The sequence below is a fragment of the Prionailurus viverrinus genome, chromosome B4 (genome assembly GCF_022837055.1).
Source record: "Prionailurus viverrinus isolate Anna chromosome B4, UM_Priviv_1.0, whole genome shotgun sequence".
In the NCBI taxonomy this organism is placed as follows: Eukaryota; Metazoa; Chordata; class Mammalia; order Carnivora; family Felidae; genus Prionailurus; species Prionailurus viverrinus.
Window position 1 is genome coordinate 90,881,182 of NC_062567.1, and position 21,001 is coordinate 90,902,182.

Here is a 21,001-nt window from a genome sequence, read left to right on the forward strand (position 1 = left end):
GATCTTACAATTTTTCTGTAATGAGCTTTGTTAAAATAGAAATTATACTTGAATATCCTCTATTTGGGTAATCAAAGGTACAAGTCTGAATGTGCTTCTATTTTTGGAATGGCCATCACTGCCGTTGTGTCAGTACACATATTAATGGACAGCTTAATGTAGTTGGGAACATCCAAGGCAACGAATAAGACCCAGCTTCAGAGAATGAGGTTACATGGTTTAGTAGGGCCAGGACATGCCGTTTTCTCCCTCCTGTTCACTTGTGTTATCACATGGCAGGTTGGCTTAAATGGTTTCTCAACAAGTGATGGTGAATGTTCTGGAAGGGTATAGCTGGGGCTGGGAAGGGAGTTGGGTAACCACCTTGCTACCTGTCAGCATGAAAGCTCCTTGTAATTACCTGTCATGTCTCTGCATCATCTCTGAAACTAAATTCCATGAGGCCAAGATCCTTTTCTTGATTGTGAGTGATACAGATATATAGGTGTTTGATAATAATTTGAGTCAGTCACATCATTGGAACCTGTCTTGTAAAGCAGGAGTCCACAGGCTCCAAAGCCAGACCAGGGTTAGCTGTCATCATTAAGTGCACTTTTTAATTTTTAATTTTTTTTTTTTTTAATTTTTTTTTTCCAACGTTTATTTATTTTTGGGACAGAGAGAGACAGAGCATGAACGGGGGAGGGGCAGAGAGAGAGGGAGACACAGAATCGGAAACAGTCTCCAGGCTCTGAGCCATCAGCCCAGAGCCCAACGCGGGGCTTGAACTCGTGGGGCTTGAACTCACGGACCGCGAGATCGTGACCTGGCTGAAGTCAGACTCTTAACCGACTGCGCCACCCAGGCACCCCTAATTTTTAATTTTTAAATTTATTTTGAAAGAATGTGTGTGAGCCCACCTGTATGTGGGGGAGGGGCAGAGAGAGAGAACCCAAGCTGTCAGTGTGGATCCCCATGCAGGGCTTGAACCCACAAACCACAAGATCATGACCTGAGCCCAAATCAAGAGTTGGACGCTGAACCAACTGAGCCACCCAGGTGCCCCATTTGTTAATTTTGAGTCTTAATGAGTGTTTTGAAGATACTGGTTAGTGTGTAGATGTCTGTTGGTTTAGAGTGATAACTGGAAGTTGTCATGGCATTGTGAAAAGCTTGTAGTTGTACTTGGTCATTGTTTGGGTTTTGAACTGGGTTTGATTTCATCTTTACAAAAAAGTTTATTTAAAAAAAATGCCATCTGCTTAAAATTTTTTGGCCATGTTATCTGTCATAGAGCCAGCTTTCTGTTCTACATAGTAGGGAATTTTTGACATCTAAAAATACTTTAAAAAGATAAATATTTTAGTGCAGCAGCACACAGATGCTTAGAAGTGTTGAATATGTTTAATTATAAATGGGACCGTTAACATGAAAATAAAAACAGAAAACAAGAGCCAGTCTCAAGTGACAAGCATATGAGACTCCCCACAATGTACACATTAAAATAATATATTGAATGAGGGAACCACAATTGATTATTTTTAGGAGAGGGATGATCCTAAAACATACTTGAATTTTTATTGCTGTCTTTTAAAGCTCTTCTTTAAAGATTCATGTTTTAAAAAATTAATAGGGGTGCTTGGGTGGCTCAGTTGAGCATCTGACTTTGGCTCAGGTCAGGATCTCATGGTTTGTGAGTTCGAGCCCCATATCCGGCTCTCTGCTGTCAGCGTGGAGCGCACTTCAGCTCCTTTGTCCCCCTCTCTCTGTACCTCCCCCACACATGCTCTCAAAAGTAGACATGTAAAAAATAATTAAATAAATTGACTGACATCTTCCTTTCATCTCGTTTTAGTCCCACAGATTTGTCTTCAGAATATGACTGTTTAGATGTCCTAACAAGCTTATTACAATATCTCACATTACAAATCACAAAATTTCAATCCTTTCTATTGTTACTGTCATGTTAGATGAATTCCATTTAAACATCTCTCAGTTGAATTTTAGTACTTTTATGTGTTAATTTGGTTCACACCTTCCCAGTTGACACCCTACCCTGCATTATTAGCCCTTCTTCGAGATCGCAGTAAAATCAATCAAATTGACCACTGGCTTTGGTGTCCCCCATATTTGGTGCCTTTATAGATATTTACAGATAGCTTCATGTTTCCCTGATTTGAAGTCAGAAAAAACTTAATTCTATTTCTTGTTGGATATTATCTCAAATGTATTGCGTGTTCATTTAGACTTTTAGACTTCTCTGTGAAACAGCTTTCTCTTCCCCACCATTGTCTTAAACCCTTTTGGTGCAAAAGTTCATTTCCATCTTCTCGCATGACTTATTTTTATCCTAGTAGAGTGGGAAGGGCTAAATTCAAATAGCAGATCTGGTACTTGCTTGCTTTGTAACCTGAGAATTACAGACAAATATATGGAGCTTAGGATAGGGTCTGGTTAGGTAGTAAGGACTTATAAATGGTAGCTTTTAATAATATTTTTCTTGTAGCCAATTGTGACCATAACAGTGCCAAAACCCAGCTAAAGTAGCCTTGAATTAACCACATCTTTTTTCTCCCCTACATTGTCTCAGTTCTGAGGTACTTTGTTCACACTTAAGTTTACTGACATGTTGCTTTGTACCTTCTCTCCAAAAGCAGGTTGTAATATCCATTTGTATCTCTTTCTTCCCCCCAGGTACCGAACATAATGCATTGAATATAATGCATTGCGTGCACAGTAGGCATTCAGTAAAGGATGGTGATTGGCAAGGAAAATAGCCGTGTAGTTTTCTGAAATTTACAAGAGGGGAAAAGACAGTTTTAAAAAACATCCTGAAAAAATATTGTCTGCAATATTGCAATAAATTACTTCAATGGCAAAAGAAACATTCTGAGAACACCGTGGTCTTCAAAAGTTGATACGGTATCAGAATTGTACCAGAATTGGTAAAGCTTTGCTTAAAATATCCCTCTATGTAAAAGTTCTTCCACCTTTTCTCACATTTATTTCCTTCTTTTTTAAGAGGTATGTGGGGGCGCCTGGGTGGCTTAGTCACTTAAGGGTCCAACTGCAGTTCAGATCATGATCTTGCAGTGAGTTCAAGCCCCACATCAGGTTCTGTACTGACAGCTCAGAATCTGCAACCTGCTTCAGATTCTGTGTCTCCCTCTCTCTCTGCCCCTCCCCGGCTCACACCCTGTCTCTGCCTCTCTTTCTCAAAAATAAACATTTAAACACATTAAAAACAGAGGCATGTGAGAAGACCAAATCTCTTTAGTTAAGCACTTTTCTAACCACCAGGTGGAAGCATAGCTCCAGGAGCTCTCTGAAGGCCTCCATTAACGGAAGGTAGACCCTTAACAGAGTGGACTGAGCCCTCCCGGAACAGATTGCTGGGCTGGAGAGCAGAGACGTGAGTTGTGAGTTCTGCTCTCGGTTGTTAAAACACAAACTTCCCATCTTGGTCCTAAAGTCCTTCACTATTCATCCTTCAGAACTCCCGTGTCCTTGGTCAATGAGGGAAAACCATTTTTAAATTAACTTTGACTTAACCAGGTGTTATTTCAACATAAACTCTGTAAATGTTTAATGAATACGTAAGAAGGTGTAACAACTGCCTTTGTAAACTGGTGTTTCTAGAATTTGAGGTTCTACTGTTTAAATCATTTACTTTTCTTATAAAAAAATAGAAAACTTCTAAATAGAAAATTTTAGGTGTGCCTGGGTGGCTCAGTTTGTTAAGCATCTGACTTGGGCTCAGGTCATGATCGCACAGTTCATGAGTTCAAGCCCCATGTCAGGCTTTGTGCTGACAGCGTGGAGCCTGGAACCCACTTCCGGAGTTCTGTATCTTCCCTTCTCTCCCTGCCCCTCCCCCACTCACTCTTACAAACATTAAAAATTTTGTCTTTTAATAGAAAATTTCAAAAAAAGGTGGGGGGGGGGGTGGCGCTCCTGGATGGCTCAGTCAGTTAAATGTCTGACTACAGCTTGGGTCATGATCTCATGGTTCGTGAGTTGGAGCCCCACGTCAGGGTCCGGGCCGTGGAGCCTGCCTCGGATTCTGTGTCTCCCTCGCTCTCTCTCTCTGCCCCTTCCCTGCATTCTCTCTCTCTCCCTCTCTCAGAAAATGAATAAAATACTAAAAAAATTTAGAAAAATAAATAGAAAATTTCAAAAATGAAGTAGGAAGAAAAGCACATAATTCTGCCATCCAAAAAATGGACTGATCACTTTTTTCTTTTTCCCCTATGTCTAATATTTTAAAAATTAGCTCATTTTAAAATTGTACCTTGCTTTTGGGGGGTAGTGGGAAGTAATGGACCCTCTAAGGAGCTGCAAATTCTGAAATCTAGTGAAAATATTCCAGGGAACTTCTGCCAAAGGGTTCCTATTATAATGAATTCTCTTTAGAAAATAGAAAAACTGTTCCCAATTTGTTTTCTAATTTGAGATACTTGTCACTTTTTTGAAATTGGTACCACTAAACTAGCTATTTCCTACTCACCTATGTCTCTAAACTATTGTTTACATGTTTCAGAGGGCAAACTTGGGTCCAGCTTCTCTGTCCTTGGCTAGAAATTTGACATCAGGGGTTACAGTGATTAGGGTTAGGGACTAATTTTCCAGTTCCTATAGGGGGCAAATCTTTGTTTATAACTACACTCTGTGCTTCAAAAGCACTTTGAATTCAAAATTTATTACTCTGGACAAAAGACTTCCCCCTACGTCAGCATTTCCCAAAATGTGTTTGGTGATCAAGGAATTTAAGTTCAGAAGGATGGTATTAGGCTAAATTATTTCAAGAAATGGTTCCCTGGCTATGTTTGGAAAACCCATTTCTTTCCTGCATGATTTCTCATTAATGTGCATTAATTTTGCAGGTTTTTTTTTTTTTTTAATCACAAGGCACATTTTTCATCATCTTCCCCATGGTAAAAAGTAATTTGGAATATGTATAATAGGATGGGTATACATCATATCATATATATAAACCATCCTGGGGTGACTGGGTTTTGAAGAGTTGCAATATTCTTGCTTCATAAAAAGGTCATTAAATTTGGTCTTTCCCAGGCTTTGGTGGTAATCAGTTCTGTCCAGTATGTGGACTTTGTTACACTTGCAGATTTGTTTTTAAGGTAACGTAATGAAAAGAAACAGTATTTTTTGCTTACATGAATATTCTTTATTGAGTCAGAAATACTCAAATTTACTGAACTCAGAGGTAGTCTTGGCTCTACCCAATAAACTTTATTGTGCTAGACAATTTGTGCAAGTCAATTACAGTGCAGAAGGTCACTGAGAAAACATAAAATTAGCTGTGAAACATCTGATAAAAGGCTACGGAGTAGTTCATAGGCTAAAGTAGGATAAAATGTTTTGTGAGCAATAGAGTATCTGCTTATTAGTGATATAATGTAAAGTCTCTAATGAAGTTTAACTCTTTCCCTAAACTTCTTAGTTATTGTGAGGGTATGTGTGTTTTGTTTGTTTTGGCTCTTTTAGGTGGGAGGTGGGTAGAAAATGATTTTTAAAAGTCATGAGGAAGATATAAAGGATTGGTCATAAAATAGATAACTATATTGTCCCTGCAGAATAAAAACCAAACTTCTCAATTAGCAGCTAGCCCTGTTGCAATGAGACAATATACTGTGCTCATTTTTTCTGGATTCCTTAGGAAAATATATTTCCAGCCCGGTATCAGTTATTTTTACTCTCTAAAGGTAGAGGTAACTTCTTACAACATTTTAAAAAACATTACAAATAAAATTCTATTCTGGAGCAAAACACAACATTGATCTCTTAGACTTTCAGAAATGCTGAGAGGAGGCTTTTAACATTTCTGATACATCCAACAGCTCAAGGCTAAATGTGATAATTAAGCCCCAGAATCAACCTTGACACTTATCTGCAGGGACTTACCATTTCTCTAAAATATTCCCCTCCATTTAGATTCATTCATGTTTTTATAATTTAAGTAGACACATGAAAGAAACCTTTGTTACCTTCATGAGATTCCTTAAATATTATTAAATGCTCATTCTAGCTAACCAGTGATTGTTTTCAGGTCAATTCTGTTTATACCTGGGGGAAGGGACCTGGTCTTTAATAAGGTATATTATACTGCTTTCAAAATATTATGCCACCTGTTAATTATCCTTTCTCTGCCTGGGCAAATAACAAAAAAATGCATCAAAATATGGCATTTTCATACCACTGCTTTTGATAGTCACAGACTCAAGCAGGAGCCTTCATTTTACAGGTAAGGAAACTATGTGGGGTGGGTTTGAATTCAGAGTCTTGCTTTCTAATTAAAATTTCACTCCCATATTCTTTATTTTCTCTCTCTCAAAAATCTTCACCATGTTGATTTCTCCATAAAAAGAATTATACCCGAACTCAGAACCTGGGGATTATAATCACCAGTCTAAGAGGGTAAAGAGACAGTACGGAAGGTGTCATACAGGGAGATTTGGGGCTCTGGTCTTAGTTGGAATGTCATGGCTGTTTCTCCTCTTGGACATTTAACTTGGTTAGTGGAGAGTGTAGCTGGGATTGAGTCATACTAAACTCTCACTACAAAGTTTACTTTTGAGCACAGCCATTGCTGCAAAATATATACCCTGAATGTACTCTGTGTTGAAGGTTTGGTTTAGATTTGTTTAGAGAGTATTTTACTTGTTTTACTTGTCTTTAAATGATTTTAAGTTTGATTCTGATGAAATTTCTGATTTTAAAAACATTATTTCCTTAAGAAATTTACACTAAGGCTCATGAACCACATCACATTTTGGTTTATGTCCCTTTGAAAATTGGTATCTTGGAAAAGCTATGACTCCAAAGGTCTGCTTGAAAAATAAGGCTTGATGGTAAATCGAATTTTATGTGCTTTGTAGAAATCCAAAATGATTTTCTGCAATACATACTTTCAAGTATATAATAAATTACTGTTTATTTAAATAAAAATGACCCAGATATTCAAGTTATTACCAGATTTTATAAGTGATAAAAAGACTACAAATTCTGTTTCGATTAACAAGTGTGATTGTGTACATGTGAATAAGCTTGGCACAAGAATAGCTCCTATGTGCCCATGTGTCTCCCATTCACTTGTGGTTCTCATGCATTCACCATATACCAAACCCAACCAGTGTAGTTTCATTTTCAGATCCTATAGAACTTCCAATTGAAAGACGAAGGCAACTCACAGTCCACGAGCAATACACAGCACTTAGAAACCTGCTCACAGAGTTGCTATTTTGTGATGTCCCCCCCACCCTTAATTCTTATATATAATATTTTAAGATGGGTTAACTCTCATGATAGTAGACAACAGTTGCTTCAAAATGAGTACTAATGGTAAAAATTTTGTTTTCTAATTTAAAAAAGGTAGCTTGTGTTAACAGGTAACATGTTTACTATGAACCTTAGGATAAATGTGAAGCGTAGTAAAAACACCATACTTGAATTATTTGTTGCCATGTATTTGAAAACACTCTTCTGTCAGTGTTACTACTGAGCTGGAGATTGCCAAAGCATTGGACCTCATTTGACAAAATGACTCAAAGCCCAACAGTTTCTGAGAGAGACTGGGAGTAGCAGGTTTGTGGAACTCTTCACTCATTCATTCAGTTTCTGCTATGTACTGGGCTCTGAGGATATAAAAATGAATTTTCCCAAACAAATTAAATACACTCTGGCCTCAGAGCTCACATTCTATTAGGGAAAATCATACATGAAAGTACAAGATCATAATATAGTTGTAAATTCAATAATAGAGGTAACACATTAGAGAAGCAAAGAGGAAAGGTCTCCAGATTGGGAAGGGGTTGCTGGGGTGGAATGGAATGGAATGATGGTCAGCAGAGGCTTCCTAGAGGAGTTGATACCTGAACTGAATTTTAAAGGAGTGGGAAAGAAAATGTCGTGGTGGGTCAGAATGGTATTCCAGATATAGTACACAAACAGCACATTAAGTGTATAGGAACTACAAGCAGTTGACTGATGGTTTTTGTTTTGAGTAGATCCTCTTCCTCAGTGCCATGTAGAAGATGGACTTAAAGAGGAGAAGGCTGGGCACAAGAGACTAGCAAAACTGTCACCGTGGTGCCAGTGAGCTATGGTGGCCTAAACTTGACAACGTTACGAGCCATGGAGAGAGGGAAGATCAATCAACATTTGTAATTAACATCAATCTTTAGTGACTGACTGAATATATGGGATGAAGGAGGAGAAGAAACTGTCAAGGATAACACTCAGGTTTCTAGTTTGGTGGTACCAGTCACTGAGACAAATACAGGAGGAAGAGCAGCTCTAGAGAGAAAAATGTGATTTCTACATGAATTTGAGGTACCTGTGGGTCATATCCAGGTAGATATGTACAGTGGGAAGTTGGACTGGAGTTTGAAGCTCTGGCAAGAGGCTGGACTTACACATTTGGGGGTCATCAGCGTAACTGATGTGGCATCTGAGTGCAGAAAGGCAGGGACACTTAATTGACCTGTTATTTTGGGGCTCTGTAGACACAACCTTGTCATCCCATCAGGCCCATGTTTTTGTGGGCCACTGAGACATTGTTGCCTATTTTCTCTCCTCAGAACATCTGAGAAATGAAATATTTCCAGTGCTATCATTTCTCCACGTGCTGAGAATTAATTATATTTGGCACTAGTAATTACTATATATCTTCACATCTAGCATTCACCACAGGGTTTTGTATATAGTAAGTAATCAATGAATGTTCATCTTCATTGCTTATATTCATCTGGCTCTCTGTATACAAAATTAGCTCCATTTTTTTCTTGCAGGAACTTCTTTCTTGATTCTCAAGTTTTTCTTACAAATTTCTAAGACAACTTCAAGATTGAGCATAAGTGGATAGTACTTGAAAGGTAGGTATCTTCCATTCATCAAGACTAAATCATTGCTTTTGTTATCGCCACACATAGCTTGCTGTGATTTGGAAACAACCATTTGTCTTCTTAGGGAAGGACCATGGAGTTTATTCAGTCAAGGTCCCACAGAGGGAGTTGAGAGTTGCAGTAACCTGGCATGAGTAATCCCTGATTCCAGGTGATGATGGGGAGTGTGTTCCATATTTTGCTTTATTTGACAAATACGTGAAAGACAGTCACTAAAAATAAGAACAGACCAGGCTTTGTTGCCTCTGAGTGGCTTGGCAAATCACTATATAGAGGAATCTTAGAACATGAAGGATTTGATACTGGGATAGAATCCAGTTGCCCTCTGAATGGAAGTAAAATATCCTTTTTAAGAGCACTGAAGTTCTGGGATTTTTCTGGAATAACCACCTTTGTGAGGTATGGATCATGCCCTGGGACTGTAACCTGAGAGGAAACAAGAAACAATTATTTTCTATATGCTAACTACTTTGGATGTAAATTTAAAAAAATAAAATTATAAAAAAATAAAAATGTTAAATAAAACTAAAAATATATTATCTTAGAAAAATAAAGAATAAGCCAATGACTTAAAAAAAGAAAAAAGAATTATCTGAGTGATTTCAGATGTTTTGTGGGGCCAGCACTAAAAACACTAATGTCCACCACTACAAGTGTGCCCTCTATGAAACACATGTAACCATCTGCCAGGCCTCCCCAGCTGGTAACCGCTTCAGTCCTACTCACTGAATGAATTGTCCAATGCCTATTGATATGGACCACCGTTGCTAATGCTGTTGCCCCAAGAATTATAAAGTGAAATAAAGACAGGTCCTTTATTTGGAGATGTAAGCCAGGAGAAGAAAGCCACAGACTGTATCCCCATCATTTCCATGGAGAGCAAAGGTAAAGAGTTGACAGTTTCCCTTTGTCCCAAGTCTGTACTTAATATCCTGATTGGGTATCGATATTATTCGTAAGTGGAATTCTTTTTTTAATTTATTTCATTTTCCTTGCAGCTGATCTAAGTGTACAAGTTTATTGCTTCCTCAAAAAGCTTTGATTTTACCCAGTTTTTTCCATGAGTTTGAGTCTTAAGCTAGATTTATTTTTTTGGTAGAAGATACCAGAAAAAATAAGACAAATGCTAACCTAACTACAGACCATGTCCACTAAGAAATACTTTTACTATATATGGTAGAGAAGGAAAAGAATGGGGAAAATCATTTATTGGGCACTAATATATACTTCAGTCATTCATTTCAGCTTCCAAAGTCTTGCCTTCCACTCTTATCCCAGAACTAGTAGCTAAAGCCAATAGGTACTACATTAGTCTAACTGGAAATGAACTTTGTAAGTGTGTGACTTATTTTTGGGATTACATAAAAATAATTTAGCTTCATTACAAGGAGCCCCCTCCCCTTATCATAGAATGGAAATGTCAGTGTAACAGGAATATAAGGGGCCTTTCAAGGCAAAGATTCACAGTGAATTGATGTCTTCCTGGTTCTAGGAGAGATTCATAACAAGAGGATTAGCAGTTGATGAGCCCCCACTGCTGGGCACTGTGGGGATAACCTACGGAACAGAGAAGCTCTGAATCCTGCAGTTGTATAAATTGAAAAACATGCCTTTCATGATTTCACCTTTATAAAATACAGGGCCAGTTTTTACTACAGAATAGATGACTTTTTTCCCCAGGAGTCACTCTGTACAGAACGACTACCATAGCTGGCATCAGACTCACTAAGCAAAGCAGAAGAATCTTGAGTTTCTTAGAGAAAGTCAAATCAAAGAGGAACGGGCACAACCTGGTCAACTAAATCAGGTACTTCATTTAATTCATTCACAAAAACCCATTTGCGCTCAAACTAGTCCAAGCTTCCTCCTAGGAAGAAATGACTCAAACATCTTAATAGAATTAAACCTGGAACTTTACTTGCATTGATTGGAACTCACCATCATTTGCTTATGAAAGGGCTGCAAAATAGGTCGGTCTGTGGATCAAATTTTATTTATAATGAATTCTAAGGAATCTGTGCCCCAATCCATTTAATAGCAGAAATTATGTTTCATGAAATGGGTGTTAAAATGGTGTTCCACGAAGCTTGGAAGTACTTTGGCTACATTGTTTAATTATTGTTATTAATAAGGGTCATTCTGTCTTTTATCATAAAAGGGATCAAAAGAAATAGAAGTTGGCTTCTATTAAAAACATTGCCAGTTGGGGAAAAACATGATTTTTTTGGTTTGTTCCTATCACTCTCACCCTCTCCCACTCCCTGCCAGATGCCATGTCTGATGTTGTCCTTTCCTTCTGTCCTGATGTATCTACTTCTGGGACTTTCCAGACTTATTTCAGATTCCTTCTGGGTAAGTATTGCAAGTTCTAAAGTGTTTTAATAACAATAACTAGGCCTGTATACTTACATTTATTATGTAGGACCCAGGCAAGAGAAGGAGATAATACTCTCCAAATTTGTTGGTTCTATAAGGGCAGATATGTTTTCTGTTTTGGACTTCTACAATTACATTGGGTAATGGATTTCCATTCTGATCAAAAACTTGACCCTTTACACCTGCAAGACAAAAAGAGCATTAAATGTTAATACCGTGTTTTATGACATGAAATAAATTCTTGTAGTTACTTAAGAAAAATATGCCCAATATTTATTAAGTTGTTTTGATAATAACAATAAAGTATTTAAGGGAAGGTAAACTGTTTCAAAAAATTGAGATCTAATTGTCATATAACATCATATTAGATTCAGATGTATAACATAATGATTTATTTGTGAAATGATCACCATAATATATCTAGTTAACATAATTCAAAATTTTTTCTTGTGATGAGAGCTTTTAAGATTTACTCTCAGCAAATTTCAAATATACAATACAGTATTATTAACTGTATTCATTGTGCTAAACATTAAATCCCCAGGATTTATAACTGGAAGTTATACTTTCTCATCAGCTTCACCCATTTTTAGCCGCCCCGTGCTTCTGGCAACTACCAATCTGTTCTCTACAAATCAGTAGGAATTTTTTGTTTGTTGTGTTTTTTAAGATTTTATTTTTAAGCAATCTCTACACCATATATGGGGCTTAAACTCAACCCTGAGATCAGAGTTGCACACTCCATTGAGCCAGCCAGGTGCCTCTGTTTTTGTTTTTGTTTTTTTTTTTTAATTCTACATAAAGGTGATCATATGGTATTTGTCTTTCTCTGTCTGACCTTTCACTTAGCACGATGCCCACAAGGTCCATCCATGTTGTTGCAGATGGCTGGATATATATATTTTTTTTTGTATGAAGAAAAAGTGATGTGCATATACATTTTCTTTATGTGATCATCATTAGACCCTGAGGTTGCTTCCATGTCTTGGCTATTGCAAATAATGCTGCAGTGAATGTGGGGGTGCAGATATCTTCTCAAGTTAGTGTTTGATTATCTTAGGATAAGTACTCAGAAATAGAACTGCTGGATCATACTGTGTAGCTCTTTATTAAAGTGAGGAACCTACATAGTGTTCTCCACAGTGACTGCACCAGTTTACATTCCCAGCAACAGTGCACAAGGGTTCTCTTTTCACATCCTTGTCAATACGTGTTTCTTGTGTTTTATTTTTAGCCATTCTGACAGGTGTGAGTTGGTGTCTCATTGTGGTTTTGATTTGCGTTTCCCTGATGATTAGCAATCTTGAGCACCTTTTCATGTACCTGCTCGTTGTCTTTGGAAAAATACCTCTTCAGATCTTCAGCTTAATTTTTAAGTTGGATTGTTTGGGTTTTTTTGTTTTGTTTTGTTTTGTATGTTTGTTTTTTGCTGTTGTGTCGTAGGAGTTCCTTATATATTTTGGCTATTAACCCCTTACCAGATATATGATTTGGAAATATTTTCTCCCATTCGATAGGTTGCCTTTTCATTTTATTGATGATTTTCTTTGCTGTGCAGAGCTTTTTAGCTTGATATAGTCCCACCTGTCTTATTTTTTCTTTTGTTGCCTTTGCTTTTTGGTATCAAATCCAAAAAAATCATTGCCAAGACTGATGTCAAGGAGCTTACCACCTATGTTTTCTTCTAGGGGCTTTATGATTTCAAGTTGCATATTCAAGTTTTTAATCCATTTTAATTTTTGTGTATGATAAGACAGTGGTCCAGTTTGCTCAGCACCATTTATTGAAGAGACTGTCCTTTCCCATGTATACTCTTGGCTCCTTTGACATAAATGAATTGACCATATATGCCTAAACTTATTTCTGGGCTCTCTATTCTGTTCAATTGATGTATGTGTTTGTTTTTATGCCAATATCCTACTGTTTTGTTTACTATAGCTTTGAAGTATAGTTTGAAATCAGGAAGCTTTGTTCTTCTTTCTCAGATGGCTATTCAGGGTCTTTTGTGGATGCATACAAATTTTAGGGTTGTTTGTTCTCTGTGAAAAACATTGTTGGAATTTTGATAGGTATCGCACTGTGTAGATTGGAGTTGTATGGACTATTTAACAATATTAATTTTTCTAATTAATGGATTATCTTCATTTATTTGTGCTTTTAATTTCTTTTATCAAAGGCTTATCTTTTTCTGTGTACAAGTCTTTCTCACTTCCATGGTGAAATTTATTCCTAGGTGTTTTACTCTTGTCAATAATGCAGTTTTAAATGGGATTGTTTTCTTAATTTCTCCTTCTGATAGTTTGCTATTAGTCTAGAGAAATACAACAGATTTTTGTATATTGATTTTGTATCCTTCAACTTTATTGAATTTATTAGTTGTAACAGTTTTTTGATAGAGTCCTTAGTGTTTTCTATATATAGTATTGTGACTTGCAAATAAGTGAGGGTTTTACCTCTTCCTTTCTGTTTTGCATGCTTTTTATTTTTCTTACCAAACTGCTCTGGACTTCCAGTACTATGTTGAAAAAAAGTGGTGAGGGTAGGTGTCCTTGTCTTGTTCCTGATCTTAGAAGAAAAACTTCTACTGTTGATTATGAGATTAGCTGTAGGCCTTTCATATACGGCTTCTATTATGTTGAGGTACATTCCCCTCTATACCCGCTTTGTTGTTAGTTTTTCTAAACGGATGTTAAATTTTGTTAATTTTTTTTTCTTCATCTATTGGGATATTATTTTTATCTCTCATTTTGTTAATGTGGTATATCATGTTGATTGATTTGTGGATGCTGAGCCACCTTTGCATTCCTGGAATAAATCACTTGATCAAGGTCCTTTGAATGTATTGTTGAAGTTGGTCTGCTAATACTTTGTTGAGGATTTTTGCATCTGTGTTCATCAAGTATATAGGCTTGTAATTTTCTTGTAGTGTTGGTTTTGCTATTGGGGTAATGCTGGCCTTGTAAAATGAATTTGAGAGTTATCTCCTCTTCTGTTTTTTGGAAGAGTTTGAAGAGGACTGGTATTAACTCTTCTTTAAATGTTTGGTAGAATTCACCAGTGAAGCTATCTGGTCTTGAGCTTTTGTTTAAATTAGGAGATTACTGGCATATTTTTTATTAGTTAGTAGTTAAAGGTCTGTTCAGATTTTCTATTTCTTTTCATGATTCAGTCTTGGTAGGTGTATGTTTCTATGGATTTAACGATCATCAAGGTTGTCTAATTTTTTGATGTACAATTGTTTAGTCTTTTATGATCCTTTGCATTTCTGTGGTATCAGTTGCAACATCCCTTTCATTTCTGAGTTCTTGCTCTCTTTTTCTTGGTGAGTCTAGCTAAAGGTTTATCTTTTCAAAAAAAACAGCTCTTAGTTTTGTTGATCTTTTTATTGTCTTTTTAGTTTTTATTTCATTTATTTCTTCTCTGATCTTTGTTCCTTCCTTCTAATAACTTTGGGCTTAGTTTGTTCTTTTCCCCTAAGTTGAGGACAAACTAAGTTGAGGTGTAAAGTTAGGTTATTTTAGATTTTTTAAAATTTTAATTCCAGTAAACATACAGTGTTATATTAGTTTCAGGTGTAAAATATAATAATTCAACAATTCTGTGAGATCTCAGTTTCTTAGTGTTGGCATTTATCCCTATGAACTTCTTAGAATAGCTTTTGCTGCATCCCGTAAGTTTTGCTATGTTGTGCTTTTATTTCATTCGTTTCAAGGTTTTGATTTTTCTCTTTTGAGCCACTGATTGTTCAGTAGCATGTTGATTCACATCTGAATATTTGTGAATTTTCCAATTTTCTTCTAGTAATTGATTTCTAGTTTTATACCACCATTGTTGGAAAAGATGGTCAATATGATTTCAGCTTTGTAAACTTATTAAGACTCATTTTGTGGCATGACATAAAATTTATCCTGGAGAATGTTCCATGTGCACTTGAAGAAAATGTATATTCTGCTGCTGTTGGTTGAAATGCTCTGTGTTTATTAAGTACAGCTGGTCTAACGTGTCGTTTAAGGTCAGTGTCTTCTTAGTAATTTTGTCTGATCTATCCATTGGTGAAAATGGAATATTAAATCCCATTACTGTTATTGTATTGCTGTCTATTTTCCCCTTTAGGTCTGCTAATATTTGCTTTATATAGTTAAGTACTCCTATATTAGGTCTTCTTATTGGATTGGCTCTTTAGAATTATGTAATGACTTTGTCTCTGATCACAGTCTTTATCTTAAAGTCTGGGTTTTTTTTTTTTGTCAATATAAGTATAGCTATCCCAGCTTTCTTTTGGTTTCCATTTCCATGGAAAATTTTTCCATCCCTTCACTTTCAGTCTGTGTCCTTTTGTCTTGAAGTGAGTCTTGTGAAGGCAACATACAGATGGGTCTTGTGGTTTTTGTTTTTTTTTTTTTTTTTCTTTTTCCTCCATCCAGCCACTCTATGTCTTTTGATAGGAGAATTTAGTTCATTTACATTATAGTCATTATTGATAGGTATGTACTTATTGCCATTTTGGTAATTGTTTTCTGGCTGTTTTATAATTCCTTTGTTCTTATTCTCTTCCTTTGTAATTTGTTGGATTTCTAGTGTATGCTTAGATTCCTTCATCTTTTATGTATCAATAGGTTTTTGCTTTGTGGTTACCTTGAGACTTACATAATACAGTCTACTTTAAGTTGATAATAACTTGATAGCATTCTAAACCTTTGCATGTTTACTCCCTCCAGCCCACATTTTACATCTTTTTACCTTGGGATAAACAAATTATTGTAGCTATATATTTGCTTTGTTTTTTAATGCTTACAATAGTTTTATAAGTGATAAACCCACTACCTTTACAACATTAGATTATTCGGAATTTTGTTAAATATTTTTTACCAGTGAGGGGGGCAGGGCGGAGGGGTGGTGGAAGAGAGAGAGAATCTTAAGCAGGCTGCATGCCCAGCACAGAGCTAACATGGGACTCAATCCTATGACCCTGGGATCATGATCTGAGCCAAAATTAAGAGTCAGATGCTCACCTGACGGAGCCACCCAGCCACCTCTTCCAGTCTTGGAGGAGTGGTCTTTTGTGGATGAACCTTATAATTCAACTCTGCCCTAGCTCTTGGTTGTTTCTCAAACCTTTGTGTTTGTCTAAGCAGCCTACTTTATTCTTAGTAGATCCCAGTAGTTGAAGTTGTGCCAAGACCTGTCAGTACCTAGATTGAGGCTGATTAGAAGCCAGACCTTCAGGCAGAGGCTCTTAAAGTATCCAAAAAACCTTTCAGGGGGAAGACTGGGGACTGGATGTGTCTCCCTGCTCCCTTTACACTGAGCCCTGGGGTGGTAGCCAGTTAAGAACTATTTGTTTGCCATTGTCCTGTTGAACCCATGAACACGAACCCCACTGGCTACCAGAGCTACCAAGAGGTACTAGATGCTTGCATAAACTCCTTTTTGGGAGACACTGGTGACCTGGAGGGAGAGCGAGTGCACACATGGTGTCTGCTGGCCTCCATCTTTGGAGAATATTTCAGTAGACCCCTAGATGTGTGTTAAATCTAGGTGTCTGCCCTTCAGGCCAAAGCTTTAAGAGCAGCAAATAGGCCTCTTTCACACACACACAAAAAAACCCCAAAAACTGGGCATCTTTCAATTGGTGGGCTCTGCACGAGGCCCTGGCAGGTAGCCAACTGAATCTGTGTGAATCCTTGAAGTTCGATATAGCCTTGAGGGTCTTGTGGATGCAAGTCCCATGGCTTTCAAAGCGAGGTGTTTTGAGGGATTGTCTCTTTGGTGTAGCTCTTAACAATAGGGTGCCAAATATGGGGTTCAAACCCTTTGCGGCTCAGGGAGAAGCTTGGAGGTGTAAGTTCCTTCCTGATGTGTGCCTGCACCAGGGACGGGGGTGTATGGCAAGATCGTGTCTCAACCTCTCCCACTCGTTGCAATATAGTTTTATTCTCCCTCACCCAATGTGTAGGAATGGCTCAGGTAGTTTTTGGGTTTCTTTCAGAGGAAATTGCCCCATATGTAGCTGTAGATTTGGTGTGTCTGTGGGAGGAGAGGAGTTCAGGATCCTCCTACATTGCCATCTTGAACCAAACTAGGAAAACTTTTTTTTGGATGTAACTTAAAATACAGTCAAGCTACCAATTGTATTTATAGGCTAAATCTGTTGTCAAATATTCCATTAATAACACAGATTATCAAAATGAGAGAACACAGATGACAATCTAAGTCCATTCCTTTCCTTTCCAAGTTGTCTACTCAGTCACCAAACTACTATGACATTGCCCTCAGTGGATTCCATTAAATCCTCAACTAAAAAATGCCAGTGTATTTACAAAAGGGGGTGGGGAGGTGCCTGGCTGGCTCAGTCAGTGGAACATGTGACTCTTGATCTTGGGATTATGAGTTTGAGCCCCATGTTGGGTGTAGAGATTACTTAAAAAATCTTTTTAAAAAGGCCAGTGTACTTATAATAAGATACTTACCTATACAAGGGACTTAAGAGTTTTGTCTCCTGGTCAAACTACATGTGAAACAATTATAATCACAAGATTGCTTGGAATCATGGAACTGATTGAAGGTGTCTTATTACTAACAACAGGAGTGAACATTTAGTGACCAGTTAGTATGTTTCAGGCTCTATGGCAAAGTGCTTAATGTGCATATTCTCTTTGAATCCTCACATCAATATTATCACAGTTTTACAGATGAGGAAACTAAGGCTTTGGATTATTAACTAACCTTAAGCTCATACAGCTAAGTGGTACAGCATGGCTGTAAATCCACACTAATCCCCAGAGCCCCCACTGAATCCAGGACCACACCCCACCCCTCGAAATTTCAGGAGTACAGTTGACAAAAGGCCATTTATATTTAAAGACTCTTCTCATTTTAGAGGCGCCTTGGTGGCTCAGTTGGTTGGGCATCCAATTCCTGGTTTCAGCTCAGGTCGTGATCTCACAGTTCATGAGATGGAGCTCCGCATCAGGCTCAGCACTGCTGTGCGGAGCCTGCTTAGGATTGTCTCCCCCACCCTCTCTTTTTTTAAGTTTATGTATTTTGAAAAAGGGACTCTTCTCATTTTAAATGTTACTTTTCACCTTCTAGTTTGCTCACTTAATGACAAATCATCTTAATGACGTAAGACTCCACAATGATAAAATGACCCTGAACTATCCCCAAACTATCTACTTTGTAATTATTTACTAGAGCAGAAAAATATGAGGCACATACTAGTTTCCTTCAGAAAAGTTTAAAATGAAACATCTTTGTCTCAAACATTAAACAGACTTCTGGTTGACCCAAGTTGCCTTTTACTTTCTTTCCTAATTCTTGACTCTTCATTTTTTCCCCCCAGAGAAGGAATTACTAAATGTTGTATTTCCTTCTAGTATTTTCAGAAGACATCAGCTATGTTAACCTCAATTTTCATGTAATTTGTTCTTTTACCTCTTCTAAAAGTTTCATTTATATTTATTTCACTTACTTGGTATTTATCCTTTTGATCTTTAGGTAGTACCCAACCACAAACATCAGTCGTAAGTTAGTAGCCTGATTATGCATTTACTCGTTGGGTATCAGTGCCATTATTCCTTGAAGAGATACTTCCATCCTGCCCTTCTTAGGAAGTCCTTTGACACATTAGGTAAGTACAGATATGTCCCGTCATCACAGCTTTGTGTGACAGAAAGAACCCAGTCAAGTCTCAGTGTAAATCCCAGCTCCTAGGACTCTGTTTCATCACCTGTAAAATGGGGGTGATATGTACCACCTTCCAGCCCCTTCTATTGGTGCAGGAGGCCTTTCCTTCCCAGACAAGGTAGGTCAGAGACTTCCAGATGGGTCAAAGTCTCAGAGGCATCTTAAGCAAGTGGTGAAGCTAAGCCAGTGAATGCAAACACAGCTTGACAAATACCAGTACTTTCTTTAAACCACAGTAATACCCCTAAGAAGGTGTTTGCTCCCATCATCCCTAAGCAAAGATATTCTTTGGCTTCCTACTACATACCAAAATTGAGAGAACTTTTCCATCCAGTAACAGTAACCACACTGTCAATATTTTGAAATCGGTTTTCATTATTAAATTAGAAAAAGAAAATGCCTGCCTCTGTCTTAAACCACAAGGGGGCAGGGTTGATGTGGTTTATATATACTTTTAAGTAGATTGTGCATACCTGATTATAGGGACAGGCAGATAAATACTCTTTATAAAACCTAGTGTAAATGGACTTGTAAGCCCTCCAAATTAAGAATTACTTAACATGCTATAATTTGCATGTTAAGTGACAGTTTATAAAGCTCCTTCGTTGGCATTATTAGGTCACCATGATATTTCAGAGCCCACCTTAATTCAGTGCTTAGCAAATAACCTTTACTGCTAGACTGAAATTCCAAAAATAGTGCAGTTATGTGGAGCATATTCCTTGTCCAGCTTGCAGTCATGCATTGATTTTGATGGAGGAGAAATTTTACAAGAGGCAGAGGAACACATTAAAGGTAGAAATACAGTAGAAAGGCTAAATGTGCCTCGTGAGGAAAATCTAGTGGTGAAATACCAGAATAGTAATCAGGAGAAGACCCAAAACAAAGCTTGATGATGTGAAAAAGGAGAAGGACCCAATAATCTAAATAAATGCTAATAATGACTTTTTTAACATCTCATCACAGAGAATCAGCCTACTTCATGAACTGGCTGAGACATTTGACACAGCCCTGTGAATTCCCCACTAATCTTTGTGCGCTTGTGTTTTTGGGTGGGGGGCAGTGGGGGGAGGGTGCTGGAGGTTGGGGATAGAGGTATGAAAGAAAGGAGGGAGGGGCATCCATTTTAGGGATATGGAACCCAGAGAAGCCCTTAATTGTCCTTGCACTCAGCCCTGTACCCCCTGTGCTTCTGACTCTTCCCTTCCTCAACTGCCTCTGTCTCTTTAGCAGGTGGAAAGCTTTGGCGTGAAGCACGCAGAAAATTCCAGGAATTGTGCAGCTATATAGCAGGCCTATGAGGCAAACCTCTTCAACACAAACACACACCTTCTACTTGGGCTTGATGGGGTAGCATAACTATTGTGCCAATTTCTGATACGTTTCTTCCCCCAAGCCATATGAATGGAGAAAACTAAACTCTGGCAATGCAGAAGAGCCTTCCACACTCTGCCCAAAGAGACACAGCCTGGTTAAATACATTTGAACTCCCTGAATCCATCACCATCACAAGCAGTATGATGGCTTTTAAAGCAAGGTCCCTGAACCGGCAGCAGCATCTCCTTGGGAAAGATTAACCAGTCAAGGCACACTAAATCAAACTCTGGGGATGTGTTTTAACAAACCCTCCAGCGAGTCTGCCGTACATGTTCGAGAACAAACACTCTTGCTACATTTAGCCTGTCCGTCTATGACAAAGGCTAGATAGCTGTCAAAAACCAGACTAGACTGGGAAGGTTCCCAGGACCAGATCATTTGGCAGAGTTGCAGGCTGTGAGGGGTTTGAAGCTAATGGTGCCAGGTCACCAGCCCAGGACTAGAAAAAATGCAAAATGGCATGTTCAGGGTTCTCTGGATCTATGATATTGTGTGACAAGTGGCAAGCAAACTTGGCATTTTCTAAACAGGTGATGATGTAACAGAGTCCTAACCTGTTTTCCTGGATCTCTTGCCAGATTTCTAGGGCTTCAACATGTAAAATGTGAAGTACTGTGGATTTCATACCCCTACACTGAGTAGCATACCTCATGCTCTCTCTT

General features: G+C 37.9%; 1 protein-coding gene and 1 long non-coding RNA gene across 3 annotated transcripts in view; one reads left to right on the forward strand and one right to left on the reverse strand.

Annotated features, from left to right (window-relative positions):
- Window positions 1-6,905: 6,905 nt before the first annotated feature.
- CPM (carboxypeptidase M) overlaps window positions 6,906-21,001 on the reverse strand; it is an 80,934-nt gene continuing 66,838 nt past the window's right edge. For both annotated transcript variants that reach the window (XM_047867261.1, XM_047867260.1), the window contains exons 8-9: window positions 11,310-11,458; window positions 6,906-9,326 (exon numbers count right to left, since the gene is read on the reverse strand). In XM_047867261.1, coding sequence (XP_047723217.1) covers window positions 9,084-9,326; window positions 11,310-11,458 — 392 coding nt within the window. In that variant the 3' untranslated portion in view covers window positions 6,906-9,083. The remainder of the gene's footprint in view (window positions 9,327-11,309; window positions 11,459-21,001) is intronic.
- Window positions 8,781-19,993, forward strand: LOC125170535 (uncharacterized). The gene is made up of 4 exons (XR_007154067.1): window positions 8,781-8,870; window positions 10,581-10,707; window positions 11,169-11,252; window positions 18,774-19,993. It is a non-coding gene; the product is annotated as an uncharacterized LOC125170535 (long non-coding RNA).